At 43.1% G+C, this 25,857-nt stretch overlaps 1 protein-coding gene and 1 pseudogene across 1 annotated transcript; one reads left to right on the top strand and one right to left on the bottom strand.

Moving 5' to 3' along the window:
* Positions 1-8,405: 8,405 nt before the first annotated feature.
* On the bottom strand, positions 8,406-20,712 carry LOC132763157 (TLR adapter interacting with SLC15A4 on the lysosome-like; annotated as a pseudogene).
* A 45-nt stretch (positions 20,713-20,757) lies between these two features.
* LOC132763158 (SH3 domain-binding glutamic acid-rich-like protein 3) lies at positions 20,758-25,436 on the top strand. The gene is made up of 3 exons (XM_060756548.2): positions 20,758-20,805; positions 22,662-22,829; positions 25,269-25,436. Exons 1-3 carry the CDS (start codon positions 20,758-20,760, stop codon positions 25,362-25,364), a joined length of 312 nt encoding a protein of 103 aa, XP_060612531.2. The 3' UTR covers positions 25,365-25,436.
* Positions 25,437-25,857: the final 421 nt, after the last annotated feature.

Below are 25,857 nucleotides of genomic sequence, written 5' to 3'. Positions count from 1 at the left end.
ATCCTGGGAACTCTCTGGGAGCAATTCAGGGAGTAAACTATCATCCCTATACCCTGTAGGAACATTCTCATGAGAAACTACACTTTAAACCGGTGTCTCTATGTGATTCTCTGCATTAATATCATTGACCAAACCATTGCCATCTTGACCCTCATTTACATAATTTTCCATATCCAAAGTACCTTGATCTTGAAACACAATCACAGGCTTAACGCCAACAATTATCCTAATTCTATGCACCACAGTTCAAGAAGGATATGGGTAAGATGGAAGGGGTCCAGAGAAGGGAGGCCAAACTATTCAAAGGTTTGGAAGCCAAGTCCTAAGAGGAGCGGCTGAGGAAACTGGGTATGTTTAGCTTGGAGAAAAGAAGGCTGAGAGAAGGGGACATGAGAACCATGTTTCAAGATATGCAAGGATGCCACATTGAAGAGGGAGCAGACATGTATTCTGTTGCTGTGAAACTAGGGCAGAGAGGGCCTCCTTCTCTGGAGGTTTTTAAGCAGAAGCTGGATGGCCATCTGTCAAGGTTGCTTTGAATGTGCTCTTCCTTGATGGCAAGATTGGGGGGGGGGGTTGGACTGGATGGCCCTTGGGGACTCTTCCAACTCTGTGATACTAAATAATAATAATAATAATAATAATAATAATAATAATAAATCACAACACATTTTGGGAGGCAGGAAATACAGTTACAGACACAGTGAGATACATTAATGACCTGGGGACCTAAATGCGCAGTGCCAATACCTTTTGCGCAGACGGGAACACCATGCCAGAGATTCCATGGGGCAGAGCTAATTAAAATCTAAAGGCCCCAGGCGGTGGCTGGGCGGACAGAAATCAATGGCCCACTGTTCCTCCAGCTTCCTAAATGAAACCAGCCTTGTAGTAAGGGCAAACTGGTGGTCTATTTGTTTCCCTTCTGAGTGAGATTAAGAGGAGATGCCAGTGTTTTCTTTGGTTTCTCACCAATAAAACAAGATCCTTTCTCTAATACAGGCAGTCTCTGAACTTAGAAATTACTCCTAGTTAAGAATGAGGCTGAGACAACAGGAAGGGAGCGAAATATACCTTTTAGAAAGGAAATCCACTCCTGGAAGAGTATACACACAATACCCAGCATTGCCCTGGTTATTTGAAAAAGTCAATTTTAATTGCACAAAATGCATAAGGTTGTGGCTGAACTACAACTCACATCATGCCAGGTTAACCCCGTGAAATTCCATCGGTACTTAAAGTTTGTTATGTGATGCAAGTTTGCTCTAGATCAGGGGTCCTCAAACTTTTTAAACAGAGGGCCAGGTCACAGTCCCGTAAACTGTTGGAGGGCAAGATTATAATTTGAAAAAAACATGAATGAATTCCTATGTACGCTGCACATATCTTATTCGTAGTGCAAAACACTTTAAAACAAAAAATAATTAAAATGAAGAACAATTTTAACAAATATAAGTTTATTAGTATTTCAGTGGGAAGTGTGGGCCTGCTTTTGGCTGATGAGATAGGATTGTTGTTGTTGTTGTTGTGTGCTTTCAAGTCATTTCAGACTTAGGTTGATCCTGAACGAGGGCCGGGTACATGACCTTGGAGGGCCGTATCCGGCCCTCGGGCCGTAGTTTGAGGACCCCTGCTCTAGATGCATCATCAGTGGGGTTCAGTGTGCTCTCCGCTGTATGGTAAACTGCAACTCCCAAGAAGGTGAGTCAGTCCTGTCAAACCCCTCCAAAAGGTTCACTTAGTCATGGGTTTTGCATGGTCCAGGTCCATCATCAATATAGATCACATTTTCTCTGGTTGTGGATGAACTACAACTCCCAGAAAGGCAAGTCAGCTCCCTCAAAACCCACCAATACTCAAATATGGGCATATTGGGTATGCATGCCAAATTGGCTCCAGATCCATCATTGTTTGGGTTCATAATGTGCTCTGGATGTAAGTGAACTACAACTCCTATAAATCCCACCAAAGTCCTCCAGTATTTTTTTTTCTTGGTCATGCGGGTTCTGTGTGTCAAGTTAGTTCCAGGTCCATCATTGGTGGAGTTCAGAGTGCTCTTAGATTACATCCCAAATACCTACAACTTGTGCTCAATTTAGTCTAGTGAATGAAAATATATCCTGCATATCGGATATTTACATTACGATTTATAACAGTACTAAAATGACAGGTATCAAGTAGCAACGAAAACAATATTATGGTTGGGGGTCACCACAACATAAGGGGTCACGGCATTAGCAAGGTTGAGAACCACTGGCCTACATAAATAAAACTGGTAACTCCAGGAACCCATTTCCACTGCCTCTCTTCCAGCAAAGAACCAAGATTATGGTTTCCAAACAGAACAGAGCGCTAATAGGGAAACATGACATAATGCTGTGTGGTCGTTTGTTTGTTTGTTTTAGTAACCCGGTCAATAGCAGATTGATCAATGAGATGCATTAAACACAGGGGAGGGATGTTGTGAAGAGAAATGGTGTAGATCAGTGGTTCTCACCCTTCCTATTGCCGCGACCCCTTAATACAGTTCCTCATGTTGTTCTGACCCCCAACCATAACATTATTTTCATTGCTACTTCATAAATGTCATTTTGTTACTGTTATGAATCATCATGTAAATATCTGACATGCAGGATGTATTTTCATTCATTCGACCAAATTTGGCACAAATACCCGATAAACCCAAATTTGAATACTAGTGGGTTTAAGAGGATTGATTTTGGCATTTGGGAGTTGTAGATGCTGGGATTTATAGTTCACCTACAATCAAAGAGCATTCTGAACTCCACCAACGATGGAATCGAATCACACTTGGCACACAGAACTCCCATGACCAACAGAAAATACTGGAAGGGTTTGGAGGACATTGAGATTGAGTTTTGGAGTTGTACTTCACCGACATCCAGACAGCACTGTGGACTCAAACAGTGATGAATCTGGATCAAACTTGGCACAAATGTGCCGAAATGTGAACACTGATGGAGTTTGGGGAAAATAGACCCCAACATTTGGGAGTTGTAGTTCCTGGGATTTATAGTTCACCTACAATCAAAGAGCATTCTGAACCCCACCAACTATAGAATTGGGCCAAACTTCCCACACAGAACCCCCATGACCATCTGAAAATACTGTGTTTTCCGATTGTCTTGGCAACCCCTCTAACACCCCTCGCGACCCCCGCCCCAAGGTCCCAACCCCCAGGTTGAGAAACACTGATCTAGATGGTTGTAAAGCAAGCTGAATTTTCTCAAAGATGTTTGGGACCAAGTAGAGTGTATTGGTGGTTTATTAGCAATGATGGCCACTGGTTTGCATGCCGAAGTGGCAATGATTCTTGATATATCCAAGCTATCCAAGGGGCTGAATCTTTTTTTTTTAACCCACACAAAAATAAGACCAAACCAGATCTGAGTGTGTCTTTCCTCTATTGTGTCTTCATCAAGTCTTGTAATTTTACAATGACTGTAGAATGTATGAAGTTTGTTATCACATTCATTGCCATGGAATCGTGCTACTTTTTAAACTACAAGTCCCACGATTCCATAGCAACAAGTTCAGCAGCTTTGTGATAACAAACTTCATTCATTCTACAGTGTAGATGCAGTCAGGCTCTGCTGCAAGTCTGATTTGTGTTTGAAGCTATGCGTGTTCTGTGGAGTCCCAGAAAATGTAAACATTCCATACCGCGCCATGTAATTTTCATCAGACGGCTAATTTCCCACATTGTTTATCAGTGTGCATGCATGAGATCAGTCTGTTTAACATAAATATGATTATATATGGAAATGAGCTGCTGGCTGGCATTTTGCAGACTGTTCTGTGAACTGCCGCATGATCCGGGCCATTCACAGGCTCAGCCAGGCTGAGTCCCAGCATCAATTGCATAGAGTAATGCATGGAATGCGCCACCAAAAAAGGACCATTGATTTAAAGTGCATCTATACTGTAGAATTAATTGTCATGGCACAATGCTATGAAATCTTGGGAGCTATAGTTTTACAAGCTCTCTAGTTTTCTTTAGCAAATAGAGCTGGGAACTCACCAAACTACAAATCCCAGGATCCCAGAGCATTGAGTTTCATAATGTTCATATACAGCCAGGATTTGCTGTGATGTTACAAAGGATGGGCTTCTATAGTCACAATGAGAACCAGTAAAGCCGCATTTCTCAACCTGGGGTCGGGACGCCTGCAGGGGGGGGGTGTGTGACAAAGACGGTGTCAGAGGGGTCACCAAAGACTATCAGAAAACACAGTATTTTCTGTTGGTCATGGGGGTTCTATGTGGGAAGTTTAGCCCAATTATATCATTGGTGGGGTTCAGAATACTCTTTGATTGTAGGTGAACTATAAATCCCAGCAACTACAACTCCCAAATGTCAAGTTCTATTTTCCCCAAACTCCACTAGTGTTCACATTTGGGCATATTGAGTATTTGTGCCAAGTTTGGTCCAGATCCATCATTGCTTGAGTCCACAGTGCCCTCTGGATGTAGGTGAACGACACCTCCCAAACTCGTCAATGCCCACTAAACCCTTCCAGTATTTTCTGTTCGTCGTGAGAGTTCTCTGTGCTAGGTTTGGTTCAATTCCATCATTGGTGGAGTTCAGAATGCTCTTTGATTGTAGGTGAACTATAAATCCCAGCAACTACAAATGACAAAATCAATCCCCTCCAACCCCACCAGTATTCAAATTTGGGTGTATCGGGTATTTGTGCCAAATTTGGTTCAGTGAATGAACATGCATCCTGCATATCGTATATTTACATTATGATTCATAATAGTAGCAAAACTACAGTTGTGAAGTAGCAATGAAAATAATTTTATAGTTGGGGTCACCACAACATGAGGAACTGCTTTAAGGGGTCGCAGCATTGGGAAGGTTGGGAAGCAATGCAGTAGAGTTACTGGTGTTATGCATCAGAGCACTCCCACCAGAAGTCAATCGCAACATCACACTGGAGAAACTAGACATTCCCAGAGAAAACATTTCAATCTAATTTGTGAATCATTGTATCTGCAAAAACTCAGCTCTAAAATGTTGATTTTAATTTAGAAAACAACATTTGGGTGGCGTCCACAGTGGCGTCCAAGCATCAATAAACTACTTTATGTATCATTTATCGCCGTTTTTGTGCTATAGGCAAGTTAAGGAGTTTTGTGCACATTGTAGCATCTCGACCGAGTCGTTATTTCCTTTCCTAAAAGGGTTGCATGCAAAAGGGTTGCATGATAAACAAGTATGACATTTCTATTATTTAGTCATTTTCATACTATCTCTGCTTTGTTTGTTTGTCTTTGATATCATGGCATTGCTTAACTGTTTTAGAAACAAAAGCAAGGCCACAACATTGTCATGAGCGTTTGCTAAGTGGATCGCCTTTATTCTTGTTAAGCCGGCGTCTGCTGCCCTCTTCTGTTTCCAAACCATATTCATTGTGTTCACAACATGATTTTAGAATTAGTACCCAAAGCAGTGCCAAATGTGGTGCAGTCCCCAAGGCCAACTTCTATCCAAAATATACATGACAGTTAAAAACTACATTAAATTTATAGTGTAGATGCATCCCAAAATATCCCCACCCCAACCATGAATCCATTGTGTTGTCGAAGGCTTTCATGGCTGGAATCACTGGGTTGCTGTGAGTTTTCCTGGTGGTGCAGCAGGCTAAACCGCTGACCAAAAGGTTGGTGGTTTGAATCCAGATAGCAGGGTGAGCTCCCACTGTTAGGCCCAGCTTCTGCCAACCTAGCAATTAGAAAACATGCACGTGTGAGATCAGTAGGTACCGGTTTCGCAGGAAGGTAATGGTGCTCCGTGCAGTCATGCTGGCCACATGACTTTGTAGGTGTCTACGGACAACGCCGGCTCTTCAGCTTAGAAATGGAGATGAGCACCACCCCCCAGAGTCAGACATGACTAGACTTAATGTCAGGGAAAAACCTTTGCCTTTACCTTATGGCCATGTTCCAGAAGCATTCCCTCCTGATGTTTCACCCACATCTATAGTAGGCATTCTCAGAGATCGTGAGGTCTGAAGGAAACTGGGGTTTATAGATCTGTGGAATGTCCAGTGTGGGAGAAAGAACTCTTGTCTGAGGCAATTGACCAGCTTGATTAGCATCAAATAGCCTTGCAGCTTCAAAGCCTGGCTGCATCCTGCCTGTGGGAATCATTTGTTGGGAGTTGTTAGCTGGCCCTGATTGTTCCTGTTCAGAATTGCTCTGTTTTCTGAGTGTTGTTCTTTATTTACTGTCCTGATTTTAGAGTTTTTAAATACTAGTAGCCAGGTTTTGTTAATTTTTGTGGTTTCCTCCTTTTTGTGCAAACGCTTGTGGATGTGGGTGAAACATTAGGAGAAAATGCTTCTGGAACATGGCCAGACAGCCTGCAAAACTCACAACAAACCTGTGGATCCATTCTTGGCTTCCCAATCCAAGGAGCAGTTCTTTTAATGTGCAGAGAGAAATGTTTGCCTTTCAAGCCCCTTCCAGACAGCCCCTATATCCCAGGATCTGATCCCAGGATTTCTGCTTTAAACTGGATTATATGAGTTCGCACTGCCAAATAATCCTGGGATGGAAGGGCCCTTAGAAGAAGCAGGGGCATATTTGACATGTCAAAGTCATCAGGAAAAAGGAGAAGTCCTGCAGGTTTGTTTCTGTTCCTCTATCTTTTTCACTGGAAAATGACTGTCATAAGGTTTTAAGTAACTCCATTGTTTCACAACAATCTCTTCGAATATCTTGCAAAGAGGAATTCCAAGCCTTTTGTTACATTGCAATCACACAGTCAGCTATCTATTTCAACCCCACATACACACATTGCAGAACTCCAAAACTAAAGCAATGTGAAGCTCTTCATCAATATGGGAAAGCATGCAGAAATTAGCTCTGAAAATCTCACTTGCCTAGTTTCCAACAGACCTCACAACCTCTGAGGATGCCTGCCATAGATGTGGGCAAAACGTCAGGAGAGAATGCTTCGGGAACATGGCCATACAGCCCAGAAAACTCACAGCATCCCAGGGCTTCTGGCCATGAAAGCCTTCGACAACACAATGGATCCATAGTTGGGGTGGGGATATTTGAGGTGCCACAAAAGCCTTTGACAACACAATTCTGAAAACCTTTGCACCCAGAAGTAGTTTAAATGAAGGAGTTGTCAGATTATAATCCCTATTTATATATACGGAGCTGCTGTTCAAATACACATTTTCTTCTCAGTTACCTTTGCCTTCATATCCCTCCTGTTCTTTTGTTGCTTTCTCTCTTGGGGTTTAGCCCGACAGTAAAAAGCTCCCATCTTTATGAGATCTGTAAAACGTGGTGTGTATTGCTATAGAAATTATAATATTAAAGCAAAACCAATACCCTGAAGGACAGAAAGTTTGTAACTGGGCTGCTACAGCTTGGAGAATTTCACTCCCGTGTCCTTTCACATTGAACAATCAAAGTATTATGATTTCAAGCAAATTTTCTGGGATCTTGGGATGTGTAGTTTGGTGAGGCACTGAGAAGTCTAGATACCCCTGCATAAACTTCAAATCCCAGGACTCCATAGGATACATCCAAGGCAAAGTGAAATCATTAAATGCAGTGTTTCTCAACATGGGGGTCAGGACCGCCTGAGGGGTCGCAAGTGGGTGTCAGAGGGGTCGCCAAAGACCATCGAAAACAGTATTTTCTGTTCGTCATGAGGGTCCTGTGTGAGAGGTTTGGCCCAATTCTATTGTTAGTGGGGTTTAGAAAGCTCTTTGATTATAGGTGAATTAGATATCCCAGCAACTACAACTCCCAAATGTCAAGGTTTATTTTCCCCAAACTGCACCAGTGTTTGCATTTGGACATATTGGGTATTCATGCCAAGTTTGGTTCAGATCCATCATTGTTTCAGTCCACAGTGCTCTCTGGATGTAGGTGAACTATAACTCTAAAACTCAAGGTCAATGCCCACCAAACCCTTCCAGTATTTTCTGTTGGTCATGGGAGTTCTGTGTGCCAGGTTTTGTTCAATTCCATCATTGATGGAGTTTTTTTGATTATAGGTGAACTATAAATCCCAGCAACTACAACTCCCAAATGTCAAGGTCTATTTTCCCCAAATTCCACCAGTATTCACATTTGGGCATATTGAGTATTCATGCCAAGTTTGGTCCAGAGCCATAATTGTTTGAGTCCACAGTGCTCTCTGGATGTAGGTGAACTACAACTCTAAAACTCAAGGTCAATGCCCACCAAACCTTTCCAGTATTGTCTGATGGTCATGGTAGTTCTGTGTGCAAGGTTTGGTTCAATTCCATCATTGGTGTAGTTCTTTTATTGTAGGTGAACTATAAATCCCAGCAACTACAACTCCCAAATGACAAAATCAGTCCCCTCAACCCCACCGGTATTCGGATTTGGGCATATTGAGTATTTGTGCCAAATTTGGTTCAGTGAATGAAAATGCATCCTGCATATCAGATATTTACATTATGATTGATAACGGTAGCAAAATTACAATTATGAAGTAGCTACGAAAATAATTGTATGGTTGGGGGTCACTGCAACATGAGGAACTGTAGTAAGGGGTCACAGCATTAGGAAGGTTGAGAAACACTGATTTAATGTGAAAGGCCTCCCCCAGTTTGTTTTAATGAGCTGGGAATGTTTAATTAAAACTTTTGCAGAAAACTTTAATCAGACATTAACATGCTTAGCAGAAGTTCAATGCTTTTGGCTTGAAGTCACTAGTAGTGTCTAACGGTTGCATTCATTGCAAAACAGTCTTGTGACAATCACAACGCAACAGTTCATTCGCAACCCGGTATCAGAAGAGCAATGCTGTTGTTTGAACTGTCATTGGCTTGGGGGCGAATGTTTTGTGGCACCAATACAGTAACTAAAAGTAGTATTCATCCTTTCTAAAGAAGCACTTCTTTTTCCATCATGAACCAGACTGTATTGGCATGGATTTCTTTTTGCAAAGTGGAGCAGAGATTTGCAAATTTGGCGTGCTGAATTCGTTGCTGTTTCCACTGCTGGGGTTTTGCAAACTAAACAGAGCTAAGGATTGCAACAGGGCCTTGGACGCTTCGGCGTGTTGCTCTATGGGCATCTCGCTCATGTTATTCATCAGCAAATATGGTGTTGTCAAGTGGTTGAGGGAACTGGAGCCTGTCAGCTTCTCTTCCCAAAACTGCTTGTAGAATTCCTGGACTTTTGTTTCCATGTAGTTGTTGAGCATGGAGTTGGACAAGGGCTCCTTGTGGGGCATCATGCTCTTCTCCCCAGTCTCATCCCCAGGCCAGAACTTTATCACCCTGGGTTTCTGCAGGGATTCATTTCCAAAGGAATGACCTATTGGAATATCTTTAGACAACAGAACAGGACCAGGGGAGAGCTCATCGTAACCCTGGTCCAGGATGCAACCTGAATCGCAAGTATGGTCCGCAATGTGGTCCCCTCCAATATGGAGATCAGGGTAGTTCTGATAAAGGCTTTGGCTGGACCAAGATCTATACAAATCCAGCTCATTTTCACAGTGTTGCTCTCTTCTTGCTATAGGCTGTGGAGCTGAAAGAAGGACGTTGTTAGATCCATTCATAAGCAGTGGGTTTCTAATCGAATTCTGCAAGGCAGTGCTTTGATCCATCTCCATCTCACGTGTTGCCTCCAACTTTTGCGTAGCCATCTGCTTGGACTCTGCATGGAAATCTTGGTGGTCATCTTTGCTCACCAACCTCTCATGCCAGCATTCTCCTCCCACGGATTTCAGTCCAACGCATTGGCGAGGTTTGGCCAACTCAGCCGTGTAGGCGATGCCAGTGAGAAAGCTTTCTGCCAGCATCTCAACGTGGAATGGAGACAGCTCAAACTGATGGAGAAGGGATTCCTTCTGTGAAAGAAAAAGAAGGAAAGACACTGAAAAGGGGGAAAGGCTTGTGGTGAAGGCTTGTTCATATATTAACCAAGTAGCATAACAATTTACATCTCTATTCTTTTTCAAAATAGCCATAAAGGACTATCAAAATCCATGTCATGCAAAGTTGGCAATCCACAAGTTTGTATTCTACTGAAATACCAAAGGAAAGGATTGATCTCAGGCAATGCATTTCCTTGTACAATTAACAGAGTGCCCATATTTATAAATGACACAATTCACACACTGTTGTCTTTAGGACACGCCCACACACCCTAATATGGATATTTTGTCATGTTAATCAGTCCATATTAAAGATAAAGCTTCCCATATCCCTTAAAGTAAGAGACATTTAAGAGTCAGAGTGGTGCAGTGGTTTGAGCATTGGATTCGCAATCTGAGAGATCCGGGTTTGAACCCCTTCTCAGCCATGGAAACCCACGAAATGGCCTTGGGCAACTCACACTTTCTGCCTCAAAGGAAGACAATAGACACCCACACCCACCCCCTCCAGAAATAAATCATGATAGCCCCATGGATTTCAAAGAGTTCTCTTAGGTAAGGAATATCGAGAGATGGTTTTGCCAGTCTCTTCCTCTAATTTAATTTTGAGTAAATGTACAAAAATCCCATACGGTGGTGCAGTGGGTTAAACCTCTGAGCTGCTGATCTTGCTTATCGAAAGGTTGGTGGTTCAAATCTGGTGAGCAGGGTGAACTTTGGCTGTTAGCCTCAGCTTCTGCCAATCTAGCAGTTCAAAAAACATGCAAATGAGAGTAGAACAATAGGTACTGTTCCGGCAGGGAGCTAATAGTGCTCGATGCAGTCATGCCGGCCACATGACCTTGGACGCGTCTACAGACAATGCCGGCTCTTCAGCATAGAAATGGAAATGAGAACCACCCCACAGACACAACTAGACTTAATGTCAAGGGGAAACCTTTACCTAAACATAAAAAGACCAAGTTCCGCCTCACAACCTCTAAGGATGCTTGCCATAGATGCAGGCAAAACATCAGGAGAGAATGCTTCTAGAATAGCGTTTCTCAACCTGAGGGTCAGGACCCCTGGGGAGGGGTCACGAGAGGGTGTCAGAGGGGTCACCAAAGACCATCAGAAAACAGTATTTTCTGTTGGTCATCTGGGTTCTGTGTGGAAAGTTAGGTCCAATTCTATTGTTGGTGGAGTTCAGAATGCTCTTTGATTGTAGAAGAACTATAAATCCCAATAACTACAAAGGTCAAGGTCTATTTTCCCCAAACTCCGCCAGTGTTCACATTTGGACATATTGAGTATTCGTTCCTAGTTTGGTTCAGATCCATCATTGTTTGAGTCCACAGTGCTCTCTGGATGTAGGTGAACTACAACTCCAAAACTCAAGGTCAATTGTATATTTATGTTTTGATGTGGGCGCCATGGGGTGCCACTTTGTCAGCCGTCCTGAGGTTGAGAAAGGACGGGATATAAAAGCCCTAAATAAATAAATAAATAATGTGGGAACATGAGAGAAGCCTCCCACAAGGATGGTAAAAACATCAAAACATCTGGGCATCCCCTGGGCAACGTCCTTGCAGACAGCCAATTCTCTCACACCAGAAGCGACTTGCAGTTTCTCAAGTCACTCCTAACATGACAAAAAAAACCCCAACTATTAAAAATAACATACACAAGTAAACTGCGCAAACTGGTATACTGTGTAAGGTAAACTGATGTCTGTATACATCACTAACAGGAGGATGAACACAAGCATATCAAAAGGGTTTTTGTTCCTAATTCTGTTTTAAACCAGATGATGAAAAAAGTAGATTACGTACCTTTGCAAAAAGCTCAGCGTTACTGGCTCTATGAAATCAGCTATGGAAACACCAGCAAAACAGAATCAAGGGGTACATCTTGGCTCAATTTCAAAGGCCTTTGGCACTCATTCCTAGCCTGACTTGCCATGTTGCTCTCCTGGCTTTAATAAGTTCCTTGCCAAAGTCACCACCCATGGAAAAAATGATGTTCCCTCCTCCAGTGATCGCTAACCTAAAAGAGGATCTCTGACGTTTCTTGAAATGTTGTGCAATAAGATGAATTCAATGCTGAGTGACTGGCTCTTTGGGGAACCATCTTGAAAAGAGGAAGAACTGCTCACAAATGAAAGTGAACTGAGTACATTTTGACGCAAAGGGGTCCGAATCTGTTCTGCTCTGCAGATAACCGGACTCCCATCAAGGGAAGCTGCAATCCATAAAGCCCATGAACAGATTGGAGATGGAGATGGAGAGCTAGGATAGAAATGGACCTTGCATTTGAAACCGCAACTGAACCATATCCAAACTTTCCATTTCAGCTGTTCTCTGTATTTATGTTTCCACCTGAATTATTCACATCATAGAGAATGATTATTTCTATGAAAATTACTGTTTAGATGTAGAGCTAATTTCTGCAGAAGGCTTAGCTGTGCTCTTCTCAAAAGTCACATGCTAACCCTTGCCGAGCACACCGTGATCTCATTTGCCTTGTTTGCAAGAAAAATAATATTTCTTGTGTTTTCAACATATGGGAAGCATATTATAAATATAACTATGTTTTTAATGACCTGCTGACCAATTTGTTGTCAACTTCTACTTGTGGTAAACCAATGCATGAGGGACTTCAGGTCACCCTATCATCAATAGTCCTCCACAGGTCTTGCAAACTCAGGTCCATGGTTTCCTTCACTGAGTCCATCCACCTACCTTCTTTTTTCCTACTGCCTTCTACCTTCATACCTTACACTTATCTCATTTAAAATCATTTATTTTGCCTTTCCACTTAGCTTTCTGCTTCATCAGACTCTAATCTTATCCAATGTAATTTCCAGTGTGAAACTCTGATAGGGCAAAAGCTAAGAAACTGTTACTCTACAAATACTTTGCCATTGACTCCCTCAACATAGCCAAAGACATGTGGAATTTGCCTTGGAAAGGAAGGTCTGGGTTTTATATTATTTTACTATCTTGGGTACCCAGCATTGTCCAGGTTATTTGAAGAAGTCCTTTTTTCTTCTTTTTTTTCTTTTACAAAAATGCATAAGTTTGTGGGTGAATTACAGCTCATATCATGCCAGGTTAACCCCCTGAAAATCCATCAGTATTTACTTTAGGAGCCCCCAGTGGCGCAGTGGGTTAAACCCCTGTGCCAGCAGGACTGAAGATCGACAGGTCGCAGGTTTGAATCCGGGGAGAGGCGGATGAGCTCCCTCTATCAGCTCCAGCTCCTCATGCAGGGACATGAGAGAAGCCTCCCACAAGGATGATAAAACATCAAAAACATCTGGGTGTCCCCTGGGCAACTTCCTTGCAGACGGCCAATTCTCTCACACCAGAATCGACTTGCAGTTTCTCAAGTCGCTCCTGACACGATAAATAAATAAAATAAATAAGTATTTACTTTGACATGTTGAGAAAGTCTGCTCTACGGCCCTTCCACATAGCCTTATATTCCAAAATACCAAGGCAGAAAATCCCACATTATCCGAGGATGGACTCAGATAATCCAGTTCAAAGGAGATATTGTGGAACAAACAGAACCCCATAACCAACTGAACATATTGGAGGGGTTTGAAGGGAACCGACCGTCATTTCTGGGAGTTGTAGTTCACCTACATCCAGAGACACCATGATCATCACTGACAATAGACGGGGACCATATCTGGTACACAGAACCCCCATGACCAACTGAACCTACTATATGGGTATGACAAGACTGACTCACCATGGTGGGAATTATAGTTTACCCTGCAGCCAGAGTGCACATGGACCCCACCAATAATCCATCTAAGGGTCAATCCACACAGCCCTATATCCCAGAATATCAAGGCAGGAAATCCCACAATATCTGCTTTGAACTGGGTTATCTGAGTCCACTCTCAGATAATGTGGGATTTTCTGCCTTCATATCCTGGGATATAGGGCTGTGTGGATGGGCCCTTAGAGGGATAATTGGTGGGGTCCATGTGCATTCTGGCTGCAGGGTAAACTACAACTCCCACCATGGTGAGTCAGTCTCCTCATACCCCTACAGTAGATTCAGTTGGCCGTGAGGAGTTCTGTGTACCAGATATGGTCCCTGTCTATTGTCAGTGGTGATCATGGTGTCTCTGGACGTAGGTGAACTACAACTCCCAGAAATGAAGGTCGGTTCCCTTCAAACCCCTCCAATATGTTCAGTTGGTCATGGGCGTTCTGTATGCCAAGTTTGATTGGAGGTGAACTACAACATCTATAAAGCCAAATACCGCTAGTATTTTTTTTTTTTTTTTTGGTCACGAGGGTTCTGTGTACCAAGTGAGTTGCAGGTCCATTGTTGGTGGGGTTCAGTGTGCTCTTAGATTGCAGGTGAACTATAAATCCCAGTACCTATAATTCCTATAAATCAAGATGAATTCCCCTCCAAAACTCTCAATTATTGTTCATGGAGGTTTTGTGTGCCAAATGTGGTCCATTGTCGTCGGGGGTTAAAGTGCTCTGTCTTGATACACGGTGAACAACAACTTCGATGTTGAATCAGGCCCCCAAAGCCCTCAAGTATATTCAGTTGCGGAGTTATTCTGCTTTGTTTCCCTTGCGTCATAGGAACGATTAGGAAAGGGTTAAGGCAGAGGCAGTGTGTGTGGTCTTGCAAATACCACACCAGTGGAGAGAGAAACACTGGGATGTTTGTGGTGGAGGAAACACATACAATCTAGGATGAAATTATCCCCATATGAAAACCTTCACTTGGGTGGTGGGCAGTATGGTGCTTGCAGACGACATTGGCAGGGCTCTTGGACATGTTCATGGCACTCACTATAACCTGCAATGTCATTGGAGGGAGGCCCATTGGTGTCTCCTGAGTGGTGAGAGCAATAGCTCTTTGTGGAGGCAAGAGCTTGTCTGTGTAAGGGGACACTCCAAGTTGCCATACACTCACATACATATTCACTATTGTTAGATCTATAAATAATATCAAATAATATAAATGGAGTAACTCATTCATAGGGCCACCATATTATTTTATAAAAATATTATTATAATATTATAGTATCATATAAAAGACTCTTTTCCCCCTCCTTCCTATGGGAAATGTGCATCGCGTAAAATATACACAAAGACTGGGAACCTTTGGAGTTTGACTCAGCAATCACTTCCTTTTTCCAAATTCAATGAGTTCAGATGCATCATATTTTTTTATTCCTCAGCAATTGCATTTTCTGTTTCTTAGAGAAGTAGCTATTTCCAATCTGGTTCAGGAAAAGAAACTTTACGATCTTGCACCACGTTGAAGACCTCCACCCCCACAAGTATGGTGTAAGCTTTTCAATGCAAGGTCTATTTAATTTGTATTGATTTCTTTTCCTTATTTAATTGATGGGCTTTCTTTGTTCTTTGGAAAGGAATCAACGCAGTGAACAGAACAAATACCATTAAAAATAACAAAAAGGGAGAACATTCAAGATGTATCCCCCCTCCAGCAGTATGAGTTTGCATCATGGCTAGGCAATGTGTACTTTTGAGGTCTAATTTTTGAAATGGTGGAGGAAGACTAAAAGAGGAAGGACGGAAAGAGATGGAAAACAGGGTTGTTTAAAAATGCCAACTAAAAACAAGGATGTTGGGGACATGGGGCATTTTTATGACCTTGTAAAAGTGGGTGGTTGTAGGTTTTTCCGGGCTATATTGCCATGTTCTGGAGGCAATTTTTCTCCTGACGTTTCGCCTGCCTCTATGGCAAGCATCCTCAGAGGTAGTGAGGTCTGTTGGAAGTAGGAAAAATGGGTTTATATATCTGTGGAATGACCAGGGTGAGACAAAGGACTTTTGTCTGCTGGGGCTAGCTGTGAATGTTTCAGCTGATCACCTTGATTAGCATTCAATGGCTTGGAAGTGCCTGGGGGGAATCTTTTGTTGAGAGTGATTTTATGTGCCTGTTTGTTTCCCCTCTGTTGTTTTGCTGTTGTAATTTTTGAGTTTTTTAATACACATAGGCACATAATACACAACAGGCACATAAAATCACTCTCAACAAAAGATTCCTCCCAGGCACTTCCAAGACATTGAATGCTAATCAAGGTGATCAGCTGAAACATTCACAGCTAGCCCCAGCAGACAAAAGTCCTTTGTCTCACCCTGGTCATTCCACAGATATATAAACCCATTTTCCTACTTCCAACAGACCTCGCTACCTCTGAGGATGCTTGCCATAGAGGCAGGCGAAACATCAGGAGAAAAATTGCCTCCAGAACATGGCCATATAGCCCGGAAAAACCTACAACAACCCAATGATTCCGGCCATGAAAGCCTTCGACAATACTTGTAAAAGTGGTTCGCAAGGTAAAAAGGATGCATCTCTATATTGAAAAGTATGTTTGTTTGAAACACAAAAACTCCTCCATGGCTTGATGGATTTGGACCAGGCGTGGCACACACGTACCCATCATCTCTTATCCAAAATGCTTGGGAGCAGAAGTGTTCTGGATTGAAGTGGGTTTTTTGGTGTGGGAGGAGGCAACTTTGAAATATTTGCATAATGAGATATCTTGGAGATGGGACCCAAAACTGAACAAGACATTCATTTATGTTCATACGCATGGCACCTTCTTTCTCAGTGACATTACAGAGGTTCATTTCACCTAGCAACACCCAATTCAATTGCAAGAGGGCCACTTCACCTAGCAATAGCTAACACAGTGACAATGACAAGAGGGCCACTTCACCTGGCAACAACTTACCCAGTGTCGATCGCAAGAGGGACACTTCAGACAATCCAGTTACATCACAAGAGGGTCATTTCACCTAGAAACAGCTAATCCAGTTACATCGCAGGATGGTCACTTCACCTAGCAGCCAACCCAGTGTCACGCACAAGAGGCCACTTCACCTAGAAACAGCCAACCTAGTTACATCACAAGAGAGCCACTTCACCTAGCATCAGCCAACCCAGTTACATCACAAGAGGGTCACTTCACCTAGCAGTCACATGGTGTCACTCACAAGATGGTCACTTCACCTAGCTACAGCCAATCCCATTACACTGCAGGATTGCCACCATCTTGCAGCCGACCCAAGAAGGCCACTTCACCCTGAAACAGCCAACTCAGTTACATCACAAGATAGCAACTTCACCTAGCAACCAACCCAGTGTCATACACAAGAGGGCCACTTCACCCAGAAACAGCCAACCTAGTGACATCACAAGAGGGCCACTTCACCTAGCATCAGCCAACCCAGTTACATCACAAGAGGGCTGCTTCAACTAGCAATCTAGTGTCACTCACAAGAGGGTCATTTCACCTAGCAACAGCCAATCCTGTTACATTGCAAGAGGGTCATTTCACCTAGCAACAGCCAATCCTGTTACATTGCAAGAGGGCCATTTCACCTAGCAGCCAACCCTATGTCACTCGCAAGAGGGCAACTTCACCCAGAAGCAGCCAACCCAGTTACATCACAAGAGGTTCACTTCACCTAGCAACAGCCAATCCAGTTACATCACAAGAAGGCTTGTGACGGCGCGAGTGGTGCCACCTATGTATAGAACTGTTAGTTGCAAGATTTAAACTGTTGTATCATGCTTAATCCTGCCCCTTTTTCCCTGCTTATGTATAGTTGTATGGATTGGTTACTTATAGCTGTCAATCAGTGCTATTTGGCTCCACCTCTTCCTGCAGGAGGGGAGTGCTTCCTTTCTTTTCCATTCTGCCATCAGAGTTCCTACCATATGGACATGAGTAAGAGACTTGACTCTAAAGGACCCTGATTTAAATTACCTCTTAGCACCAATTCTGAAGTTTTTTACCCTTGGGACTCATGCTTTATGTCCAGATCGTCCTGGATAACATTGAGGAGACCCAAGCGCCTTCAAACTGGTTCTTTTGCCACCAAAGGAAGGTCCTGAGTCTTCAAGACATAGGCCATCTGAACTGGGGTTGTGGTTTGCTCTGGCATTCACAGCCATTGAGGAAAGAGGAAAGTTGGTGAGGCTTCTCAGCTTTAAACCCCTTGGAGCCAGGACTGATTGAGACTGTAAGGTATATTTTCCTTCACCCCTCTGAAGTTTCCAGCTCATTGCTTTAAGAAATAACTCTTTGTTATTTACAGCGTTTTGGGTTTTTGGGAGTTCCAGTTTCCTATAGGAGGGCAAGAGGCAGTTCCTTGGGGGAAAGATGCCACGTCCATCCCTCCTTTTTTAAGAAAAATAGCCCCCAAGTGCGACGGCACAAGGTTACTTCACCTAGCAGCCGCCTTTGTGGCACAAAAGGGAAAAAAATACAGGCAATGCAGGCAGACATATTTTGACTTTTATATCTACACCGTCCAGTCTTGATCCCTCTCTTGATAAATAGTGGCTATAGCTTGCCCACCCCTCCCAGATGGGCCCACTTTTCTCCCCATTTCCTGACTTTCCTGGGTTATTTATCAGCGGTTTCCTGCAACAAAACACATGTCCCAATCTTGACGACACACAGTGACTCAGTTATTACAAAGCTATTACCAAATGACCAACGTTATTACCAAACAGATGCCCTTCTCTCTCCTCTGGTAGCCAGAGTGAGGCAACTGCCTCAGGCAGCCCAATGTCGGTTATTCATCCTTCTTGCATTTCCACCAAGAAGACTAGCAGAAGGGATAATGGGACTGATTTGGAGGAAGGGGAGCCATTTGCTAGTCCCACTTCAGGCAGCATAATATCATGGGGTGACCCTGTTGGTGCGATATGACGGAGGAAGAGCATTTATTGACAATTAGGATGCATCCATACTGTAGAACCGGTGTGCTTTGGCATCACTTTAACTGCCATGGCTCAATGCAATGGAATCCTGGGGTTTGCAGTTTAGTGCGGCACCGAAGGCTAAGGACTCTGCAAAACTACAACTCCTATGATTCCATGACACTGAGTCAATAAGTGCTATGCAACCACGAGAGCTGTAGTTTTGAGAGTCCTTTGCTTATCTGCTTTGAACTGGGTTATATTGTTAGAGACTGGGAATTTAGGGTGACAGGCCCAGAGGGCAGGGAGGAGATGAGATTCCGATGAGGTTTTTCAACAAGGCTTTATTTCAAGTTGATCAACACTGAGATGAACAGCCTTTGACCATCCCGGTCAAAGAACAAAGAACTGGCCATCATTTGTGGCGCACTTAGAATCATAGAATCAAAGAGTTGGAAGAGACCTCATGGGCCATCCAGTCCAACCCCATTCTGCCAAGAAGCAGGAATGTTGCATTCAAATCACCCCTGACAGATGGCCATCCAGCCTCTGTTTAAAAGCTTCCAAAGAAGGAGCCTCCACCACACTCCAGGGCAGAGAGTTCCACTGCTGAACGGCTCTCACAGTCAGGAAGTTCTTCCTCGTGTTCAGATGGAATCTCCTCTCTTGTAGTTTGAAGCCATTGTTCCGCGTCCTAGTCTCCAAGGAAGCAGGAAACAAGCTTGCTCCCTCCTCCCTGTGGCTTCCTCTCACATATTTATACATGGCTATCATATCTTCTCTCAGCCTTCTCTTCTTCAAGCTAAACATGCCCGGCTCCTTAAGCCGCTCCTCATAGGGCTTGTTCTCCAGACCCTTGATCATTTTAGTCGCCCTCCTCTGGACACATTCCAGCTTGTCAATATCTCTCTTGAATTGGAAATTTATCTTTCTTAATCACGTTTCTCTCAATATGAGTCTACACTGCCAGATAAGCTATATAAATAAAAATGTAATGTTCGTTTGTGGGATTAACATAACTCGAAAACCACTGGACGAATTGCCACCAAAGTTGGACACAATACACATACTAGGTCAACGAGTGACCATCACTCATAAAAACACTGAAAAACACAGTGGAAGAGACTTTAAAAAGCCAAAAAAGAAAACAAATGCAATATAACACATGCGCAAAACCACATATATACACAGACATACATATATACACAAACATATACACACACAAAACCCATATACACAGACTGGGCCACAGCAACGCGTGGCAGGGGATGGCTAGTCTATATAAATAAAAATGTAATGTTCTTTTGTGGATTTTTTTTTTGTCGTGTCAGGAGTGACTTGAGAAACTGCAAGTCACTTCTGGTGTGAGAGAATTGGCCGTCTGCAAGAACGTTGCCCAGGGGACGCCTCGATGATTTGATGTTTTTATCATCCTTGTGGGAGGCTTCTCTCATGTCCCCGCATGAGGAGCTGGAGCTGACAGAGGGAGCTCATCCCCGGATTCGAACCTGCGACCTGTCGGCTTTCAGTCCTGCCGGCACAGGGGTTTAACCCACTGCGCCACCGGGGGCTCCATTTGTGGGATTAACATTGACACCAAATTTGGACATATTATACCTATTAGACCAACAAGTGACCATCACTCATAAAAACACTGAAAAACACAGCGGAAGAGACTTAAAAAGCCCCAAAATAAAAATGCATGCGCAAAACCACACATATACATATATACACAAACATATACACACAACATATACACACACAAAACACATATACACGGACTGGGCCACAGCAACGTGTGGTAGGGGACGGCTAATCTAAGATGAAAAGATAATCTGGGATCAGATCCTGGGTTTGTGCCATTTCTCGCCTGCCTGCAGGGGGTGCTGGAGAGCAAAGTCTTTGCTCTCCAGCACCCCCTGCAGGCGGGCGAGGAATGGAGCAAGCCCAGGATCTGATCCCAAAAAAGGCAGGAGGCATAATAAGTTTGATTGACAGTCCTCATGGGCCAACCTGAGCAGCGATGCAGTTTAAATGACCAGTGGGCAGAGTGGAATCCAGGGGTTGGAGCTGTTGAGTTGTCATGGCAACTAACTGAGGAGTGACCAACTCAGGCAGAAGAGTTATTGGAGTGTAGGATGGACTCCATCCGGGTCTATTATTCCAGCATTACAGGGTCTAGACAGGTGAAGGAAGGTGCAGGTTTATAATATAGACACACTCTCTCAGCCACTCATCTGGACATTGCTTGGATTTTGGAGGGTCAAGGATGCTCAGTCTTTCTTTGTCTGATGCACAAGCCAATGCTGGCATAATAATAATAATAATAATAATAATAATAATAATACTTTACTTATACCCCACCACCATCTCCCCAAGGGGAGCCCCTGGTGGTGCAGTGGATTAAACCCTTGTGCCGGCAGGACTGAAGACTGACAGGTCGCAGGTTCGAATCCGGGGAGAGGCAGATGAGCTCCCTCTATCAACTCCAGCTCCTCATGTGGGGGCATGAGAGAAGCCTCCCACAAGGATGATAAAAACATCAAATCATCCGGGCGTCCCCTGGGCAACGTCCTTGCAGACGGCCAATTCTCTCACACCAGAAGCGACTTGCAGTTTCTCAAGTCACTCCTGACACGACAAAAAATCTCGGAGCGGCTTACATGAGGCCAAGCCCAACAACACATCAATAAACAAAAGTAATAAACAAATACAGTAAATACAATACAATTAATATAAATTACATTTAAACAATAACCAATATACAGTAACACAAGGATTTAAAACCTATGGCCGGGCCAAATGTAATAGTTTAAAATTTTTAAAAATAAATGCTCGGCATGAACAAGGTAGGATATATCTGGTATAGGATTTTAAAAGAGATGAGGGAGCGTGGTCAATCCTAAACCAGTAGTAAAGTGCATTTAGAGGACATATTGCTGGGAATTTTCCTTATTCTGGGAAGGCACACTGGAACAGCCACGTTTTCAAGCTCCTCTTAAAGACTGCCAATGTTGGGGCATGCCTGATGTCCTTGGGAAGTGAGTTCCAGAGTCGGGGGGCCACCACCGAGAAGGTCCTGTCCCTCGTCCCCACCAATCGCACCTGCGAAGGAGGCGGGAGCGCGAGCAGGGCCTCTCCGGATGATCAAAGAGATCGTGTGGGTTCGTACACAGAAATGCGGTCACCAACTGGAACTCAATTTTGTTGCAATTGTGTGTCTTCAGGTTGTTTGAACTCAGACCCCATCCCACACAAGCTTATAGTCCTCATCAAGAGCTTCAGCGGATGAGTTAGTTGGCAAGCTCTCCAAGACTTCTCTGTCTGCCTGCCTTCCTTTCTTTCCCATCACCTTCCTTATTAGACCAAGGCCCCTTCTGCACTGCCATATAAATTCCAGATTACTTGCTTCAAACTGAACGATACGGCAGTGTAGATTCACATAATCCAGTTCAAAGCACATAATGTGGATGATCTGATTTGATGATCTGAATTATATGGCATTGTAGAGGGGGCTAACATATGCTGGCTTTTCCTGGCAAGGTTTGGAAACATTAGTAAATATTTGGTAAATAAACGACAACAAAGTTCAAATCATTAATGTTAAACCCACAAGAGAAGAGGATATAGTTTGCTACATTAATCAATCATGGAATACATTATTGCATTTGGTTGCAGTGATTTTTCCGGGCTTTACGGCCATGTTTCAGAATCATTCTCTCCTGATGTCATGCTACCCATGCTCTGTTCTGCCAATTCTGGGCACCACAACTGAAGGGAGATGTTGACAAGCTGGAATGTGTCCAGAGAAGGGTGACTGAAATGATCAAGGGTCTGAAGAACAAGCCCTGTGAGGAGTGGCTTAAAGAGTTGGGCATGTTTAGCCCTTTTCCCCATGATAACAACTCTTTCAGGAATGAATTTCCCTTTTGAGGGGAAGATTTCTCTCACTTCCTGTTGCCTCCGCCCCTTTCGTAACTGGAAGTCATATGCAAGTTGGATGGTTGTAACTCAGGGACAGCCTGTATTTGCATTTATCTAGGTGAGACAGCAGCAGTCGGAAGTCCTTCGCATCCTGGATGGAAGACACATGAAGTACCAGTTAGTGGATGTGTCCCTCAGTGAAGGTTTGCTCCAGGAGATGAGAAGCAAAGCTGGCAAACCAGATGCAATCCCTCCTCAGATATTTAATGGAAAGGACTACTGCGGGGTAAGAGAAGGCAGCCTTGGGAAGATTAGGTTAGATTATCTTTGGTGATGCCCTCTAAATGCCAAGTATCATGCCTTGAAATGAATGGAATGTATTTTCGAAATCAGAAACAGATATTACAGTTGCTATGTTTCTGAAACTGTCTTCCTATGTTAAAGATTTCCAAATGAGGATCCTGTTTCATTCCTAACAGTTCAACAGTGGAACTCTGCCTCGAAGTCTGGTGGAAGCTCCTTCTTTGGAGGCTTTTAAACAGAAGCTGGATGGCCATCTGTTGGGGGGTGCTTTGATTGTGCCTTTCCTGCCTGGCAGATTGGGATAGGACTAGATGGCTTTTGAGGTCTTTTTCAATTCTATGATTCAAACAAAAATCATTTAATTTTTTTGAAGTTCTGTTGCTCCCATTTCCTTCAGTTGGTACCGTTTGGGCTCCTGCTATAATGAATGAAAAGTAATGCCTCCACCTTTGTAACTCCTCAACAGATGGCAGTACTGGTATGTGGCAGGTACTGGCTTGTTCAGTAGACTCTCCTCTACAGTTCCATTTTGGTGGGATGCCTTAGCATTGAATGGTTGTGTTGTTAAAGTGCGAAGTATGGAAACCTGTGCAGATGGTTGGTCAATGCGACTTAAGCAACGTGCAGTCATTGAATTCTTGACAGCAGAAGGTGTCACCCCAAAGGAGATTCATCAGAGAATGCAAGCTGTTTATGGTGATTGTGTTGATGTGAGTACTGTGCTTTGTTGAGTGAGTAAGTTTAAAGATGTTGAGGTGGAAACATCTGAATTGCATGACAAACAAAGAGTTGGACGTCCTGTGACAGCAACCGAGTTTCACAAGCAAAAGGTTGACAGATTGATTCAGGACGATCGTTGCATCACTCAGAGAGAAGTTTCAATCATAATCGGCATTTCACAAAAACGTGAGGGTCACATTATTGCTTTGCTTGGCTATCCGAAGATCTGTGCACAATGGGTACGTTGAGAGAACTGTGAGATGCTAGTTGCGAAAACAGTGTCGACTTCTTCTGTGTCGGTTTCAGAAAACTTGTTCATTGTTGGCAGAAATGTATCCAACTGTCTGGTGATTATGTGGGAAAGTGACTAGTGGTAGTTAAACAGCACATTCTAAGGATTATTTCTGCATTTGATTTATTAAAATATTCCCATCCAAATCCAAGTAACGAAGATGGAGGCATTACTTTTCATTCAACCCACGTGTGTGTATAATATATATTTAAATGCAGGTGTGCTTCACCTTTTAACCTTATGATTTGCAATAGGGTTAGGAATTATAGTTTTAGATACTGAGAGTTGCCATGGCAGTGCTAACCTTGAAAGGAGTCTTATATGTGTGCAGATAGAAAGAAATAAAAGGGGGAAAATGTATTTCAGTAATAAACATTGCCTCTTACACTAAGGCCTCTTCTACACTGCCATATAATCCAGATTATAAAAGCAAATAAACTACATTACCTACTTTGAACTGGATCATCTGGGTACATGGCCATATAATCCAGTTCAAAGCAGATAATATGAATTTTATATGGCAGTGTAGAAGGGACTTAAGGTTTGACACCTTCATTAGCCTTTAAAAAGTAAAATCGCTATATGAAATTCCTTACGTCTGAGATGTCTATTATGGTTGCTCAGTGAATAGAAAAATCTAAGCTTCTTTTGGCTTTCCGTTCTCTCTTTAATGCAGTTTCTCGACCTCGGGACCCCTGGGCAGGGGTCATAAGGGGATGTCAAAGGGTTCGCCAAAGACCATCAGAAAGCACAGTTGGGCATGGGGAATCTGTGTGGGAAGCATGGCCCTATTCTTTCGTTGGTGTAGTTCAGAATGCTCTTTGTTTGTAGGTGAACTATAAATCCCGGCAACTACAACTCCCAAAGGTCAAGCTCCATTTTCCCCAAAATCTGCCAGTGTTCACATTTGGGCAGACTGAATATTCATGCCAAGTTTGCTCCAGATCCATCATTGTTTGAGTCCACAGTGTTCTCTGGATGTAGGTGATCCACAACTCCAAAACTCAAGGTCAATGCCCACAAAACCCTTCCAGTATTGTCTGTTGGTCATTGGAGTTCTGTGTCCCAAGTTTGGTTCAATTCCATCATTGGTGGAGTTCAGAATGCTCTTTGTAGGTGAACTATAAATCCCAGCAACTACAATTTCCAAATGACAAAATCAATCCTCCTCCCAACCCCACCAGCATTCAAATTTGGGCATATTGGGTCAAGTGAATGAAAATACATCCTGCATATCAGATCTTTAGATTACGATTCATAACAGTAACAAAATGACAGTTACAAAGTAGCAACAAAAATAATGTTATGTTTTGGGGTCACCACAACATGAGGATCTGTATTAAGGGGTTGCAGCATTAGGAAGGTTGAGAAATACTGCTTTAATGTGATGTTTGCATCTGTCTGTTGTAGGACTTTGAGATGCTGTTTGAAGCCATTGAGAATGAAGAAGTCCCAAAGTTCCTGAAAATTGCAACAAGAGACCACGCGGCAAGGAATACAATCTGACAATCTGATTTCAAATGATACTAAATTATTGACATGTTTTCCTGACTTGGATAAAACTTATCAGTTGTGTACATGGGAAAAATTTCAAGTTATTGTGAAATACAAAGACAGAGTAGTCTTGTTGCTGTTGTTGTTTTATGTGTTCTAGTCGTATCCAATTTACAGCAACCTTAAGACGAAACTGTGATGCAGTTTTCTGGACAATATTTCCACAGAGGATTTGTCATCGCCTTCTTCTGAGGCTGAGAGAATGTGACTTGTCCAAAGTGACCTATTGGATTTCCATGGCTGAATGGGGACTAGAACCCTGCTTAAGACACACATGGAAGTGTTGGAGCCAATATTAAATTGAATGTGATTTTTTTGTCGTGTCAGGAGCGGCTTGAGAAACTGCAAGTTGCTTCTGGTGTGAGAGAATTGGCCATCTGCAAAGATGTTGCCCAGGGGACGCCAGGATGTTTTTGGTATTTTACCATCCTTGTGGGAGGCTTCT

The sequence above is a fragment of the Anolis sagrei genome, chromosome 10 (genome assembly GCF_037176765.1).
Source record: "Anolis sagrei isolate rAnoSag1 chromosome 10, rAnoSag1.mat, whole genome shotgun sequence".
In the NCBI taxonomy this organism is placed as follows: Eukaryota; Metazoa; Chordata; class Lepidosauria; order Squamata; family Dactyloidae; genus Anolis; species Anolis sagrei.
The sequence above is the reverse complement of the archived record's forward strand: the minus strand, read 5'-3'. Positions and strand labels throughout refer to the sequence as shown.

What these genes read in the sequence shown, in the direction of transcription:
- LOC132763158 (XM_060756548.2), top strand. Translation starts at nt 20,758, where the DNA reads ATGGACTCCATCCGGGTCTATTATTCCAGCATTACAGGGTCTAGACAG. An exon ending in GCATTACAGGGTCTAGACAG is followed by an intron (nt 20,806 to 22,661) that starts GTGAAGGAAGGT and finishes GCATTTATCTAG; the next exon opens with GTGAGACAGCAGCAGTCGGA. An exon ending in ATGGAAAGGACTACTGCGGG is followed by an intron (nt 22,830 to 25,268) that starts GTAAGAGAAGGC and finishes TGTCTGTTGTAG; the next exon opens with GACTTTGAGATGCTGTTTGA.